At 28.6% G+C, this 18732-nt stretch overlaps 1 protein-coding gene across 5 annotated transcripts in view; it reads right to left on the bottom strand.

Annotated features, from left to right (window-relative positions):
• Window positions 1–18732, bottom strand: part of AdamTS-A (ADAM metallopeptidase with thrombospondin type 1 motif A) — an 854579-nt gene that overhangs the window by 159281 nt on the left and 676566 nt on the right. For all 5 annotated transcript variants that reach the window (XM_075374246.1, XM_075374249.1, XM_075374251.1 and 2 more), the window contains exon 5: window positions 12974–13133. In XM_075374246.1, coding sequence (XP_075230361.1) covers window positions 12974–13133 — 160 coding nt within the window. The remainder of the gene's footprint in view (window positions 1–12973; window positions 13134–18732) is intronic.

The following is an 18732-nucleotide window of genomic DNA, read 5'->3' as shown; positions in this document are numbered from 1 at the left end:
ACGAGTATTTAAGTAAAAGAATGAAAAAAAGAAGAAAGAAATGTAAAGATATTAGTTTAATGAATGAAACAAAAATTGTTTAAAACAATTTAAAACCACGCCATCTAAAACAATATTTATGAACAACAAAATATCTTAAGATCTGTTTCGTTTTTACCACACTGTTTTTATTTCTTTTTAGATGTTAACAAAATAAAAATAAACTCTAAATAAATTTAAACGTATATAAAGAAAAAAGTACCGCACAATTAATTTTAAAAACCACCTTAAAACTAAAATAAAAAGAAAACCACTTGTAATAAACTTAATCTAAATCAAATCAAAGGATAAAAAATAAAATTAAGAAAAAAGGTTAATTTTTTATTTTTTTAATATAAAGAAGGTAATAAACTTAAAAACAAAACTATACATCTGTTAAGGGGAAAAGAAAATTATTACTAAGTACAAACAAGAAGTTAAAAACCAGACGTGATTTAGACTGAAAAATTATAAACAAAAATCTAAAGTTTTTAAATCTCCACGGTGTTTGTTAATGAAAATTAGGTAAGTTTTATGTTTATATTAACAGGTGTAAATAGAAAAAAAAATTAATGAACGCTTTAGCTGAAGTATTTTTATTTTAATTTCCAAGGTTAAATGGCTTTTTATAAATGAAATACACGTGAATAAATATAAACATTATAACAATTTATCTATATTTTTTTAATATACTTTTTTTTATTTATAATTGGGATTCTTGACGAACAACACATAAATGATTTAAATTTTAGATAAAATAGGCATCTACCCTTTTAAATGTTACTTCTTTTTAACAACACAGCTATTCAGACCAATTTACTAGTAATACCCCCCCCCCCCCCACCAATCGATATCAAAATTAAAAGTAACAACCTTTCCATCACAGACATAAACACTATTTTTAATAAAGATCGATAAGAAAACTAGTTTACTGAAAACTATCACTATGATTTTGATAAATTTTAATGTATTCTTGTCCTAAAGAATAGTAAATCTCTCTCACCTAACATGTATTCTGAACACCAAATCAATTTTCATACTTACTAAAAAAAAACCCCGATATAATATAAATAAGATTTATTAAATTTTGGAAATATCAGTATGAGAAAAACTTCATGTAAAACACAGTCAAGTTTTTACTATAGAAATGAAAAAAAAACCAAAAGAGATCAAGAACAGTATTAAATATTCATTCACAAGGACACGAATACCTGCTCTCTCTTAATCGAGTAAAATCAAAAAAGTGCTTGATCATCCGAAACAAAATTTCTCATAAAATCGTGCACTTTAAAAAATGTTTTTCTACCTAAAAATTCCAAAATTTCAAGACAACTCTACAGTTGTCTTGAAATTGTAATTCTTACAAATTAGATACATTGTTTGTCAAAAAAAAAAGTGTTTACACTGTGTATCTCTCTTTTGTTCGAACAACTGCTTTAAAGTCTCACGGACAGAAAATAATTACTAAGATAATTTGCAAGCGAATAAAACGTGTGATGGAAGGTATTTTAAATGAAGATCAGTTTGGTTTCAAAAAAAGAGTAGGCAAAAGAGAGGCCAAATTTTACCCTTAGACAAATTTTAGATGGCAGATTAAAGAAGAGTAAAACTATCTACATGGCATCTACAAATCTGGAAGAAGAATTTGATAATGTAAAACAGATAAAATATTTCAAATTTAAAGGAAATTTATATTTAAATGTAGGGAAAGAGATTTATTTTCAATTTTTTCAAGAATCGAGTGGTCGTTATGAGTAGAAACAAACAAACGTGAATTCTAATACAGAAAGGAGTCACACAGATCTATTCCTAATACTTTTCAACTTGTTCACAGATTAAGAAATATAGCAACTGAAGGTACAATTTTAGGACCTGATGTAAATAATCAAGGAAAAATGTTAACAATTCTGAAAAAACCGTTCTTCTTTCAGAGGAAAATATAATTTAGAAGAAATATTGAACGACTTGGGATTTATTGTTTGGATGGAAATTAAGATAATAAGGAAATAAACAAAATGTGATAAAAAGATGGATAATGAGGAATTAAATATTAAAATTTAAAAATCTACTAAATTAAATATTAAAATTACCAACATAATAAATCAGGAATTTGTTTATTTAGGAAGTAAAATTACAAATTAGAAAGAAATTTCAGAATATGTTTGTGGGGATTATAACGCTTTTTGGTGAGTCATGGACAACAGGGGGGAAATAGAAGCCTATGAACGTGGTATTACAGGAGAACTTTGAACACTGGATAGTCTATAAAATTTAAAGTGAGGAAGTCTTATGAAGAATAGGAGAGAAGAAAAATTGTTGCCAGAATTTTGAAATGAGAAAAACTACATCGGTGTAACGTATATTAAGGAATCCATGTTTAATGCGTTAATTTGTATTATTCAGCCCTAGAAATGAAAACTTTATCTGTTCACCACAAGTTGTGTAGAAAACACACACTAAAAGAAAGCAATTAAGATTTGAGTCTCTTTAACTTAATATGTTACACATATAATAACACTTAAAGTATGGGACAGAAAACAGATAATAAAAACAACAAATTAACCTGCCTCTGTATGTTACGCACTTATTGTTACTTAAAATTAAAAAATCTTAATTTCCCAAAAAGAAATATCAATTAAAAAAATATGTCTATTCCCATAAAATCTCTGTGCACATTTTCAAAGCTTGTAAATAATCTCCATAAATTTACTGAAAAAAAATCATTTTTTTTGAAAAATATAAATTGAAATGGATGGCACAGAATCAAGCAGAATGGAGGGCCATGTGAAAACCTGACTTTGGGCAGAACACTTCAATTTATCATTTTCGAAAAAATGACAAATCTCTCATAAAAATTTTCATATAAATTAAAAAAAAAAAAACTAATATTATATACATTGCTTTTTCAAATATTACGAAGATATCCACAGGTAGTTATAAAAAAAAAAACTTTTAATAATAATTTAGATGATATCTTACTCTAAAATAAATCTATACGGTAAGATCACGGACACCAGCGCTAAACTAAGTTACATTTCAGGCTGATAAAATAGTTCTGCGCAAGAAGACAGACTTTACGTTATTTATTCTGTTTACTTTTGCCCCGCTCAAACTCATAACCAGTCATCATGACCCTCAAAGAAAGTAACTACTTGAATACGCCGAAAAATATTGTTAGCAATGTATATATCTCAGACACATAAACAACAACATTCCAACTTGCAGCGTCATAACGAACCATGCTTCTAATTTGCCACGCTCAAACATTTTCAAGATACCTAAATTTTAATGACACTGACCTAGTTTTGGAGATTTTTCGAATCTCCAAAACGAATACGAATATATAATGAAACTCGATTTCAAGTGAATGGTATTTTCGTATAGCACGTACCTGAAGCTGTAAAGAAATTCCATTTTCACCCCTCACCGTTACGCGACCGAAAGAAAAACTTTAATTTTCTTCGAAAAGCCTGTAACATTTTCACACGCTCAAACATTTTCAAGATACCTAAATTTTAATGACACTGACCTAGTTTTGGAGATTTTTCGAATCTCCAAAACGAATACGAATATATAATGAAACTCGATTTCAAGTGAATGGTATTTTCGTATAGCACGTACCTGAAGCTGTAAAGAAATTCCATTTTCACCCCTCACCGTTACGCGACCGAAAGAAAAACTTTAATTTTCTTCGAAAAGCCTGTAAAAATCCGTACACGGAAAGTATCCTAACAGTTAAAATAATGAAATCTATACGATAAAAATTTGATTTGATATAAATATGGAATGAACGACTTTCTAATAAAACAAAAAATGTTTTATACAAAAATTGATTTATTTTTTAAAAAATAAAATAGTTTTTAAAAACTGATGCACGGACGTAGCCTCCTGAATTGAAATAACCTTTTTTTTTTAAGTTTTCAGCATTGTATTTTACAAAATCTGACTTTATCTAGGTTCAGAATTTTCTAAAAAAATCGTAGGCTGTACTTAACTAGATAAAAACAAATTGTTCAAGGTTGTATTCTTCAAACAGAAAAAATCTTTCTCGAAAGCAATAAATAAAAAATGTAGTGAAGATATATTAAACGGTGTAATACAAATGATGAGACAGTTCGTCCCAGTTTCATTCCAGACATATAAATTTTCACTTTCTCCAGCATTTAAAGGTATGAAATTTTTTACTACCTACATTTATTGAAATCTTTTTTGTTGCAATAAACGAACCGGTTTATCGTCGTTGTGGCATGCGAATGCACGGAGGCGCACACGACAAGTCGGCTTGTCGACAAGATTCTACTACGACCACACCCTCAACGCGTGTGTACCTTAACGCGCCTCCACATCGCTGACCCTGTCGTCTGCCTCCGGCAAATCTCCCACGTCATATGTCATACCTTACACCCGAATTTTTTTTATTTGTTAATTTATTATTATTTTTATTTTTTACAATTAAACCGGAACCGAAGAGATTAAATAAAAATTTGTGTAGGGTGAAGTCCCACCTAATATTTCGAACAAAAAACAAAGAAAATTAGATACGCGGCCCCAGTAGTGTCTTAATAATCAGAGACTAAATAATATTTATCAATTTATAATCTTATAACTCGGTACGAGAATCTATTACTTAACTCTAAATAATAACAACAAAAATAAAAAAAATTCGTACAATCTAGACTGAACAAAAACCCGAACCACATATAATCCGTCGCAATAGTAGACAAGGTCTTCGCCTACTGTGTTTAAAAAATAAAAGTGACTAAATATTTCTTGAACTGACTATTTTATATATTTTTCCAATAAACGGATAAAAACACATTTTAAATTCTATATTATTTAATCGCTGTACTGTAAACTAATAACTAACAAAAGTGACAAAAAGTGTAATTATTAAAAATCACTTAAATGAGTTTAAGAAAGTGACCGACAGCATTTCTTTGATACGGCGTTTTGTTATTTAAATGACCACTGTTAATAATATACTATTTAGTTGCACGTACATCACCTTTTAGATATTCCTGGTGTGACTGTATACTAGGTAACGTAGAGGAAAAATAACGATTATTATCAAAAAGACAACGTCAACGTTGTCTAAAATATTGGTCAAATTTTTTGGAAAGAATCGTTTATGTACGAAACTTTGAAGTCACTGTACAGCATCCTATTAATTATGTCATACGTTTTAGGGACATCAACATTCCTGAAATGTTAATTGAAAACGTTATGCACGTATAATAATTGAAGACCACTAAACCGAATAGTATAATTTTATAAAACAGCGTAAAAGGCAGTACAATTTTGATCTCCAAAATAATTTATAGCTAATGAGTACGTACCATATGATATAGAAAATAATCTGATCTAAGTACGTTGGGAAGAAAAAAATAAATAAAACAAGATAGGTTTGTCGATGTATATAAATAATATTTGAAACGTATTCTAAGAACTAATTTTATTATTCTTTTTCAAAACTTCAGTTTCAATACTGATAAGCCTGTTAACATACAATAATAAAACTTGAAGCCTGTTTGGACTTACGGGCTTGAATTGTGGGGTACAGCATACAACTCCTGTATTGACATATTTGAGGGATTTCTTTTTCCTGTTTAGCCTCCGGTAACTACCGTTTAGATAATACTTCAGAGGATGAATGAGGATGATATGTATGAGTGTAAATGAAGTGTAGTCTTGTACATTCTCAGTTCGACCATTCCTGGGATGTGTGGTTAATTAAAACCCAGCCACCAAAGAACACCGATATCCACGATCTAGTATTCAAATCCGTGTAAAAATAGCTGGCTTTACTAGGACTTGAACGCTAGAACTCTCGACTTCCAAATCAGCTGATTTGGGAAGACGCGTTCACCACTAGACCAACCCGGTGGGTTATATTTGAGGGCTACCAGACAAAAAAATTACGAAGAATGCTAAACATACCGTGGTACATAAGCAATAGACTAATATATAATGAAGTTGCGAACCGTTTAGCAGGAAATCTCTGTGATCAGCCTACGGTATCAAAATAATTTGAATCGGCACCCGAATTATTTGGCGGTCAATTTATTGAATAGCACGATCAATGATTTTTCAAGATTGCTAATGAGCAATATTCTTGGTTTGCCTTATCGTTTCAATTAGGTGACTTTATGGTCTGGCTGTACGGAGTGCATTTGATTTCTTTCATTTCGTTATCGTTAAGTTACCAGCCGCAGCGCGTCTGTGACTACTTAATGTTAGTTCATATATGGATTTTATTTACTTATTGTTCAATTAGCTTGCTGAACAGATTGTAAAGTTTCTGTATCGTTATAATAAAAAAGTATTTCTGATAAGACTGATGTTTGATTTTTCCTAGAGAGAACAGGATTTTTCAACTGATTACAAAATTATGCGTTATCTAAAACGCTAGGAGCATCAGAGATGATTGAAGTGTAAATACTGTACAGTAAGTGAGACAGAATCGATCCTTCAGGATTCATGGTTCATAGGTATAATATTAAATCAGAAATTTTCTAGGGAAATAGTGATGAAACGCTTCTATAGAAAAGGCAGTAGAATATGATGATACGTGAACGACAAGAATCTTAACTTATACACTAAAAAATCGGTTCATACTAGATCGAACGCTTGATTTACGTCAAAGAATAAACCGGGACCGTACACTTCTTTTACGGCAACAACTAATAAATTAATTACTCTATTTATTTATCATAACGTTTTCGAAGATTTGAATCAGTTCAAATTATGTTTTACATATGTGATCTGGGTAAATTATGTTATCAGTGATTTAAATATATCTAGTAAAGAAATATAAAAAGATGAGGTTTATTTGCTATTACACTCTGCCCCCAACTTCTTTATCTGCCTTGAGTGGAGGAGAGAGAATGCCTTGTTACTTGTACAAAAAATAACCATCCTGTTTAAGGCTAGACATAGACTACTTTATAAATGTGATTTAAATACCTTAATGAAGAATGTAAATCCACGTAGTTAACCATTATAAAAAAATCCCTTTCGACACGCCGGAAGGTGGAGGTAGATTTCACCGTTACTAAGTAGGATATAAAAAAGATTTCCACCTTAAAATTAAGAAAAGCTTCAAATTTACTCAATATGACAATGGTTGCATGTAAAAAAAAGTTTCACATGCTTAGCATACGACAAGCCCCATCTTCTTGCAATTCCAGCAATATTTTAGTCATCCCTTGCCGTAAGGGTTGGTCATATCAAAAATTGTTACAGAGAAAAGTTTTAGAGAATGTTTAGAGGACTAACGACCACTTTAATCCGATTCGATACTATACCTATTAAGGGAGGTATGATTCTTTATCGTCTTCGAAAGCCCATTTTTTCGAATTCCTGGGCCAATGGTAGGGGATATCAAAAGACTTTACTTGCATAAGTTTTACGCTCTTATCCAAAGAATAGTAGGAACTTTAAACGAATTCGATATTTTACTTAATAAGAAGGTTAGAGCGATATTTTATTTTTTTCGAAAAATTCTTCCCATTTCCAACCCCATGGTTTGATTTCGGCTTTAACGAACTCGACCGAGATTTTGGGACGAGTTATTTTTTAATTACAGTAGTTATCGTGTCCACAGGAAAGTGAAATATACAGATATATATATATATATATATATATATATATATATATATAAACTTTTAACTGACGGTGGTTTTGGGAACTAAGGGATGTGAAACGAGAAGATATGTAAAAATTTTCCGGAAGTCGAATTATGGAACCCATTAAAATAGGTACCTTTCTTATGAAATCTACCTCATAAAAAATCTAGATCTCTATCGTAGTTTACGAGCTTTTTTCTCGTATTAGTTTCTGACAAATATGATGAACGGAGAGTTCGGGAATACGGGAGGGAAAGATGTTTGTAAAATATTTGAGAATCCCTAAAGAAAATTCAAATGTTTTACGATAAAAAATTATAAGACTTGTCCCTCATTAGTCATTTGAAAAAATGCATTTTTCTTAATTAAGGATTACTTGGAATTAAACGGTTTCAATGATTATTTTTTCGAGAAATCCAAATTTTTATTGGTTGGCTAGAAGAACGACAAGGACACCGGGAAAATAAATATATGGATGGTGTCAATAGTAAATTCAGTAGTATGTAGAATTAATTAACGTGAAAAAGTATCGATTTTAAAACAAAATTATACTGAAACACTAAAAAAGTTAGGTAAAAGACTACTTTTTGATATCTTACTATAACAACAAAATTTTTCTGATTTTTGTCTTGATTTCAATTCATTTCGCAATATATGAATATCCAAAAATACTAGCTACTTTATTGGAACAGAAATACAAGTAGGTATACTACTACAAAATGCATTTTGAGTTTTTACTCTTGGATCAAATATTTTCAAATTGGTATTCGCTCTAAAGAATGAGAAAATGCACATACTTGTAAACAAATTTTATCAAAAAGCTTTATTTGTTAATTGGCAGTTTAACACGTTAGTTTACGACAATTCCCTACTGAGTAGGCAGTAAGTATAATAAATTGTTTTCGGCTGGGTAGTATTCTCTTTCTTTCTAAAATCTATTCCAAACATTCCTATAAGTAATATAAATACCTGACTACAAGAGTCAGAGTGCTTTGTCAAAAATTAATGTTATTCACCGTACAGTGAGTCACTACGGTGTACACAGTTCACAAAAGATGTACTTATGAAGTTGAATAACTGCATTTGGGTTTGCAAGTTGATGTACAACTACATATTTACATCAGTGAAGAAGGCAGAGGGAAACCACTTCACTTATTATTTCATAGGTAAGCCTAGCGTGATGGGACGCTTGTAGTTTAGAGAATGGTTACGGCAGTTTTAAGAGTAATTAGTATGTCATGTCTACACCTTTTACGTTTATGACACTAACGTACATAGATTTTATAAAACCTTAAAAAAGTACTTTTCGGCTCAAATTTTGTATTTTACAACAATTTTTTCAAAATCAAACAGACAGAGTTCTGGGACAAATTCTTCAAACATGGTTGAATATATAAAACCCCTTAATTCTAGTCCGTGAAATTTTAGTACAGCGTTATCTTAATTTTGGATCATATATCAAAGCAATAATTTACGCTAATCGTAAATAAAAAACGAAGCATTTTCGAATACATTTTTATATTATTAAAAATCAATTTACTTAATCAAAATTTTATATGAATTGCGTAAGTTGGGAACGTTGCTGGCAAAGGAATCGTTTTGTGTTCAAATTTTAGTATTTAAAGAAAAGCCAAAGTAAAAATTCAAGTAAATTTGGTGTTTAAAATGATTAATAAGAATGTACTCCACAACACTGGATAGACTGAGAATCATTTTTTATATTACGTATATTATGGTAAAAAAAAATTATTTCCATTCACAATATCTTCTATTTTAAAATTTAAAAAAATTTAAATAATGAAATTAAAAAAAGAATATCCCTTTAATCTATCTCTGTCTGTGTCTCTCTTTCTATGTGTGTGCGGATGTGTATATGTAAATATACATTTATGTACTGGTGATAAAATGAAAATGTAAAGAGCTTGATGTAACTAAACTAAGCGCCTACATTAAAGATGATACTTCATGCAATACGTATACGTTTTATAGTACGGCGCTATCAACAATTGCACAAATCAAGGTCAAGGAATAGAACCCTCACTCTGAAAGTGAAGCGTAATGAAAAGAAAAAGTTTGCGATTATACTTCCAAAGAAAACAAATAGTAGTAAGTAATATTTATTCAAAGAATAATACATGAACGCCAACACTTTAATATTACCTTATTTAAAAATAGTTTAGTGCCATTATCACTTATTATTATTATTATTTGTGGATAATTAATTAGGCTCTTAGAGTACCTCAATAAAAAATTTAATTTCACTACTAAACTATTTTTTTCTTTCTCAAGCGTGCGTTGTCATAAAACTCAAAATTGATAGGGAGTATCATTCATTTATTGTGAAAGAGAATAGGACTAAATCCATGACAATTTTAAAGAAATGAACATACTGTGTCCAGTTCGTTATCTTTAAAATATACCAAAAATTTCTTGATCAAGTATCACTAAAGCAAGCCTAAACAATATGAAAGCAACTCCATTCAGAGATGACGTATTTTACAGCATCTGAAAGCCAATGAAATATTTTTCATAGATTGTCATCCTGGATTAGATTTAAGATGCACAGACGTCTTTGGAATGGACTAAGACCAGTATTAAAATGAATAGGAATTTATCAAGTTATCCCTACCTAATCGGGTAAGGAAGATGTAAAGGATTATAATTTAGTATCTACTAATCTTTTAATTTTCCACGATTTTTCTTGAAGTTATTGAAAGTATTCGTACGGAAAAAATCTAGAATAATTTTACGGTAAAATACCCCGTTTTACAATTAAAAGAAATTATATTGCTGCAGTCGATAATTTTATTATTTTTTTTATTTTTCTATCCTCTCCATTAAAATTACTCGAGATCTAATTGGAGTTATACTTTTTCTTTTTTCCTGTTAGGCTCCGATAATTACCGTTCAGGCAATTACTTCAGAGGGTGAATGAGGATGATATGTATGAGTGTAAATAAAGTGTAGTATTGTACAGGTCGACCATTCATGAGATGTGTGGTTAATTGAAACCCAACTACCAAAGAACACCGGTATCCACGATCTAGTATTCAGTTGGAGTTATACTGTAACTAGTTTACTTCCCCATCGAAGAAAATACCTATTTTATTTTCTATCTATATATATATATTTTTTTTTTTGTTAAGTTATAAATAAATATATAAAGTGAAATATAAAAAATAAAGTCAAATGAAATTTATCAAGGCTAAATGACAGTAATGTTAATAATTTTATCCTTGTATTTTCATAAAACTGTCGTATATATAAATGAAACTGTTGCGCATGCACCCGCACGTACACATTTATGTAATATAAATTATATTGCGTGATTTTATATATAATTATACATTTCTTTAACATGTAACGATATCTTACATATTGGTTCAATTAATTATAGCATGTTGATATTAAGTTATTTATTCTATAAGTCAGAATATTTATTTATTTTCATTAATATAATATATATAAAGAATTTTTTTGTGTATTACATTTTTTTTGTTATATGTTAACATTTCTATACACATCCTTACGTGTATTAAAGAGAAGTATATATATGTACATATTTAACGGAGAAAGCACTGGTTCAGCAATTATGAGTAGAATAAGCTAGTTGGGAAGGGCAAAGATCAAAATTTATTTTGTATTGATTAGAAAAGAAAATTATCTTTAAGTTCAGTCATATGAAGCTATTATTATAAAAGTATCAATACGAAAATATTTGAACTTTCATATTTGCATTAGTGAAATTTATTCAAAAATAATAAATTATAAAAGACAGATTTAAATAATAAGCTATAAGTAATAATTTATAATTATTTTAATTAATTATAATTTAATAGTTACTAAATATTATATGATGTAAATCACTAAATTACGGTATGTAAAACTAATTAATTATTTGTGGAAGGTTGTACAATTACAACATAAAGTTAATTAATGTTGTATTAAAAAAAAAAGCTGTATAGAATAATTATTTGCAACCTATACAGATTTTTTTGTGTGCTAGTGTGTGTATGTGCGCGCTTGCGTAGCATGTAGGTGTGAGACAAATATGAGATTGTTGATCCTGAATAATTTTGGCATTGTTAATTTTTAATATGGCATTATTCCCACAAAAAAAAATCTGACGTCGCTTTTGGATATTTTTAGTAGAGGGAGGAGTCAATTTAAAACAAAAAAAAATCCTATAACTTAAATACTTCTACACGCTACAACACAGCTATTCAAGATGACGTTTTGACAAAATTTCAAGGCTTTTATAAGTATACTTAGTTCCAAATTCTGCATTTAATACGGTAGATTACTACTGAATTACTATTTATAATATATATATATATATATATATATATATATATATATATTATAAATGTAATATAAAAAACCCGTAGAGAAATACTCTTCTATGTATATATATATATATATATATATATATATACATAGAGAGAGAGAGAGAGAGAGATAAGAGTCCAGGAGTGTAGTGACTAAGTCAAGAGGAATCGGAAATAATTTGGGAACTGATTCTAGAGTTTGAAACAAGGAAAAATAGTTCGTATAAATGTATGTTCGAAAACGCTTTTTTATCGAGTTATAGCTATCGAAAAATTTGGCCCGGATTTCAGTTCTCCCGCTGAAATAAGGCGATACTGAAATTTTTATGACGTTATATAAGGGGTAAACTTGATGGTTTCTTAGGTTTTTGACAAGAAAAATCTAATAAAGCAAGACTCAGAACTGTATCTTCAGTTGTTTTTATGATTTCCTACGTAAAACATAAAAATTCGGTGATGAAAAATACGTCTTTTTATGTATAAAGTACAGTAACATTGTTACACAACATATAAACGAGAAAATGTTAGTATCATAATTTGTAGAGAGTCTAATTCTAAAAAAATTGATGCAATAAAGTCTACGAAAAACAAAAAAAAATCAATTTTTGTTAAAAGGAACTAAATAAAACTTACCAGAAAATATTATGAATGTACAAAAATTAAATACAGCCGTTTTAAGTACAATAAATTTAGACCTTTGAAAAATTAGGTTGGAAAAATGATCAAGAAATGCAAGAAATCAAGTCGGCAAGATAAAATTCTTAAAAATGTTAATGTCCTTCACCAAACACGCTTAGGAAGAGATACTAATCACATCTAAAGTTATTTCTATTAGATTTTCTTAACAACTATTTGTTTCTAAATGATGTTTGGATTTTGCACTACTGTTATCAATTAAAAAAAAAAGATGCGTATTTATATTAAATTAAGTTTTCCCGTTGAATCTTTAATGAGCATGATAGTACACTATAATAAATATACTATAAATATAAAAAAACTTACCATCGACCGCACAATTTGATGTTTTCCGTGGTTGAAGATTGAATGTATTAGGTGAGAAAGCAACTTTATAAAATTTATGAGTAATCGGGGTCGCATGATCGACCCATTCTTCTACCGGTTCAATAAAATAATTTCCTGTTGAAGTGCGGATGTGTCCCGTCTGAAATATAAAATAAATATTGACTTTAATTTCATATCAATCAAAAGAATAAAATTATATAAATGTACATTTATGTAATTTATAAAACAAGGTTAGAAAATGTAAGTATTATATAAAAATAATTTTTTCAAGGTAGTCGAACCTCTTAAAAACGTATTACAATACAACATCGTATTTATTAATAACTTACGGAGTATTAAACGTTAATGTACTTCATTTGAATTATTACTGCGGTCTTCCTCAATTCGATCTTCCTTTCGAAGTATGTTCCTTTCAAATTTACTTCCTTTCGAATTATTTTGGAAAGTAAGTTCTCAATTAGGTACACATGTATATTTTTTTTCACGAACGACTGGTCATGTAATAAATCTCTACCTCGTAACTTCAATAGATATATTTTTGAATGATTAACAACACGGCCAAAAATATTTTAAAATTAATTTTAATTTTCTAGAAACAAGATATTTACTAATTTAAAACCGAAAAGGATAATTCTAATTCTAAAACCAACTTAAAAAGAATTAAAACAAAGTTTTTAATTCGAGACAAGTAAAAAACAAAAAAAAAATCAATTCAACAACGCAGCTTTAATTCATGCTCGATAGTCGTTATTTAACGTAATCTCCCAAGCTTTACTCTTTTTATTTTTCAAGACAAAATTTTTTTAATTTCTCACAAACGGTTTTATTTATTAAGACAATGTAATTTTAATATCATCTATGTTAAAATTAAAAATAATATAAGTTTAAAATACAAAAAAATATATTATATAATATAAAACACGCGCTTAAAAGTAAAATATAATTCACGATTTTTTTTCAAGTAGGTGGTAAATTAAGAGATAGTAAACTGTTAGTAGTTTATTCTTAATTTAACACAGACTTCAAAAAATCAAAATTCGAAGGTTGAATATTATTAATTTCTTTTTTTAATTTTTAATGGGTATTTTGCAATCTGTATCGTTTTTTCTGACATGAATTTAAAAAAAAAAAAAAAACATTTTCAACTGCTCTTTTTACTTCTTAATAATTATTTTTTTGATGATATCGTCACATAAGCTTGAAAGCTTGTGCGTGGGGATATGGAAATGTAGAACATGAAAAATGGCGTGCCTAACCTGGATTCGAACCCAAGACCTTCGGATGAAAGGCTAAGATGCTATCACTCGCGCCACGGAGGCCGACGCCTCCAACTATCAGGATTGTTTTTATAATTATGTTTCAAATTTTACATTTTAATTTTAAATTACACTGATTTGGAATTACACATTGACTTCATCAGTTTTTCTAAATATTGAATTTAAAAATTTTTCTCCCGTTGATTTTTTAGTGTATTTATTTCACTGATCTATTAAAAGAAATTACAGTAAACAAATTTTCTGGGAAAGGAAAATTATTTTTAAAACTATCAGGATGATGTCGCATTAAGAGAAAATAACTTCTATTACAAAACTTTGATAATTTGATTAATATTTTTGATTTAATCATAAATTGAAATACACTTTTATAACTAATAATAACCTATTGCCACAAAAATATAGATAAATGTATTTTTTTTAAATTCTTAAAAATATTCCGTAAACAATGTATTCTAGCATTGATTTAAATTAATAATGCCAATATTTTCTTAGCCGTAGAAAAAATACTGTATGTAGGTCTCTACAAGAATCATGAACGAGTCGTTCCTTCGATTCGATTCTCTATACTGAACGAAATAATCGAGAATCGGTTTGAGGGAGATACCGATTCTATTTAAGATTCTCAACAATGAATTGGGTAGGCGATAGGAAACCAAATCTTTCTCGGTTAAATTCGATTCGATTCATAGCAATGTTTCGGAGTAGAATAAGAGAAGAATCGAAGACATTTAGTAGGTATGTATCAGTTGAGTCGAACAGGAGTATGAAGAGAGATGAACCGCTGAACATTAGTGAAGAAGTGAAAGAGAGCATGCCTGTAAGAGTTTACAGTACTGTTAGTGGTGGCAAGGAAAACAATCGTTGAATCGGACGAACGATTTTTCTTTTTGCGAATCCTTTCTGAGAATCCAATTGAAAGAATCGATTCCTGAAAAAGAATCATTTATACCACTAGAGACGTATGGTATGACTATCATTATAGCCTCGTTGCATAATAATATTGCATACCATTCCAAAATATAATTTATTTTTAATTACTGCTATTTTTTTCGTTTAATTTAATTTTTTCTTCAGTATCCATTGGTGATGATTGTTTAACAATCAAAATGGATGTTTACTTTTGATATAAATAAATTTGTTTTATTCCTTTTTGGAAGGTTATTCCGTTCTACAATTTATTACCGTTTAGCATATTAATTTACCAATTTAATAACCGATTAGGATAGTTAATTTTTTAATTTATCATATCGATCACTTAATAAACCCAAGTATTGTTTAAAACGTTTTTAGGATAATGAAACAATTTAAGTAATCAAACGCCGATTGATGATATTTATTATTAATGAAACTTGTTAAAATTTTACTACAGTCGTAAATTAAAAAGTGTTCCTACAAAAGGAATAAAATGTTAACCGAAAACTTACAATGAAAATCATAAATAAACGAAACTTTGAATAGACGACGTCTCAATAAAAAATAATAATAAAAAATCTTTCAACCAATTAGTCATTCGTTATTTTGAGTAGACCAATATTTAAAAATATTAGACTAACATCGTTAACAATATTTTACGACATTTTTAGTTATTAAATATACAAAAAATGTTAACTAAATAAACTAATACATATAAAGACCACCCATCCAATTTCAAACCCGACTATAAGTTAGCTTTATAGCTTAGGTTAATATACCGATGTATGCTTGGTTTTTTTAATGCAACACTTAAAATCAACAAGGTTATATAATATAAATTTTAAACACGTAAATAAAACTTTTTTATGTTTTCAAAAGTAGTGTCAAAGTTAACAGATTATTTCCATTACAATAAAAAAAAAAAAAAAAAAAAAAAACAGGAATCGAAATTTTTAGTTTTTGTGAGTACCTGATTATATTTTTAAACGATTAAAGAATTATACGGTGGATCTGTAATCTATAAACCACTCGGTTGATATTAACAGATAATTAAGTACATAAACAAACAGACAGTTTGTGTATGTAAAACAAACATACCGAATGTATCAAAACACTACAAACGGTTAAATATCTTGGAGTGACATAATATTAATATTGTAATAAACAAAGCTCGGTGCAGAGCAGAATACATCTGAAGAAATAAGTCAAAATGATTTGTAGGCGCATCAAAAGCGACAGATAACGGGCATCAAACTATTTATTGTAGAGATCTATGCCAGAAAATCAACTTGGAACGTGAAACATCCGACCGCCGCAACTGTGAAACAGACTTCCTCCAATTTGAATGTTTTCCATGTTGATTTTGTCAGTAATTTTATTTAATATATCACTGATATTCCCAGTGACAGCCTCGTGAACCGAAAGAGACTGTCAGGATGTTGTTTCAATAGGTCACTCCCCACGTCTCTCTCTTTGTTCACATACGTCATGTAACCAGCCTTTTATTTTTTTAATAAATTGGACGTTATAAAAGCATTTTCATATTAAAAAAAGACTGTGATCCTCTCTGGACAAAGAATAAAATCTGGTACAGGGTGACGCGCTGATCCACTCTGTCTGTATTTTAACAGATAGAATTAATTTCAAATTTAGTGTAATTTCATTTTAATAAATGATAACTTGGAAAATTTTCGAATTCTATGACGATCGACAATAAAACATTATTAACATTTTTAATAAAAAAATCGAAGAAAATTAATTTAATAGAAATATTAAAACACTAGCATCGTGACGTATTCAATGGCTTTTCCAGCTATTTGCACAGACTGGTACTAATTTTTTCAATCATGAGTTAGCCAATATTATTGTTAGCGATTTTCTTGAGTTAAAACACGTTTTTAGGACGTGGTTAAAAATGCGTTAGGTGAGGTGTGAATTGTATCGAAAACTTTAAAAAGAAATTAATACATTTGACCATAAAAGATTAAACACAATAATCATTAATTTTGAATTGAACAATTAAACTCTCCGGACTGTTTTATCCTTGAGGACAAATTTTTAAGTTTTTTTTTTTTTTTTTTTAATTATTAATCATTAATTATGATTATATTATGATTTCATTGTATTAATTGTAATCTTTCATCTGAAACAACTGTGAATTTTGTAATGTAATGTAATGAGTTTTTATTTATAGAATTCAGGGAATTAAGGGTCATTTTTTATTTATTTTTGTCCCTGTCATTAAAAGAATCAGTGGATCTTTTTGAGTATTATTTAGTTATGGGTTACTTTGGTACAGTAATATATGTGAATATTTTTTTTCTAGTAAAACTAGAAACTAATAATTGTTAATTTGTCGTTTTGTTCTTGTATATTTTTTTTGTATTTTTTTTTTTTTTAGATTTGACAATAAAGGATTACACACAATAATCAGGAATTTATGAATTGAACAACTGAACGCTCCAGACTACGTTTTATCATTTTTATCAAAATTAACGAGAAATTGGAAAGATGAAATTCGATTTGAAATTTAAAAAATATTTCGACTTTAAAACTGACATACACCGGTGTACATCATTGATAAACATACTTCTTACTTATTTTTATGAGTATGACTAGAGAAGATGAACATAAAGCATTCTTTTGAAAAAAAGAAAGTACAATAATCTGTTGCTTTCCATTATCTGAACCAGCGTAAACATGTGAAGTTCAAGCGTCATAACTTGTTTTTTTTTTTGTTTTTTTTTTTTTGAGAGAGAGTAATTATGTTCATTATACAGTCGGGTTCTACGGTGAGCAAAATAAAAGTATCAAAAATAGAACTGAATAAATTACACTGGTCTTCGACATACCAATATGCAAAAGATGAATAAGACGACGGGAAACCACGTCACTTATCACTTTCTCTACAAAGGCTCGTATAGTATGACTGATTTTTTTTTTTTTTTTTTTTTTTGTGGAATGGCTGTACTTTTTTTTACGGTGACAGATCCCCTTTACTACAAAAAAAATCAACAGATGAACATTTAATCAAAACAGAAACAGAGAATATTAAAAAAACTGAAGCTTTAAACAATTTTCCAGGAAAAACTCTAGAAATTAAAATTAAATTGAATATACTGTGTGTGTGAGTATATAAATATATTTGTATAAATTGCAATAGTGAACGGCAACGAAACATGAATAATAAGAAATCCAGGAAAAAACATGATAAAAAAACAAGAGTTAATTATTTGAAATCAAGTGTTTTAAAACAAACTTGAAATTTAAGTAGATAAGTTCGAAATACAAATATTGTAAGATGAATCGTAATAAACTAAATTTTTTGAAAAATTATATCAGGAATAATTAGATTAATATATTACGTACATTACTTTCAGGTTTAGTTAAATTAATAATAAAAGGAGTTCCAGACGATAAAAAAAGAAAGGAAACAAAAGTTAAAATAAATAAAGAAAATCTGAAATAAATTGACTAACAATAAAAATTAAAAATGTAGAATTATATAAAATATACTGAAACTAAAACGTTGGCACAGAAGAGGAAATT

The sequence above is a fragment of the Lycorma delicatula genome, chromosome 8 (genome assembly GCF_047948215.1).
Source record: "Lycorma delicatula isolate Av1 chromosome 8, ASM4794821v1, whole genome shotgun sequence".
In the NCBI taxonomy this organism is placed as follows: Eukaryota; Metazoa; Arthropoda; class Insecta; order Hemiptera; family Fulgoridae; genus Lycorma; species Lycorma delicatula.
The sequence above is the reverse complement of the archived record's forward strand: the minus strand, read 5'-3'. Positions and strand labels throughout refer to the sequence as shown.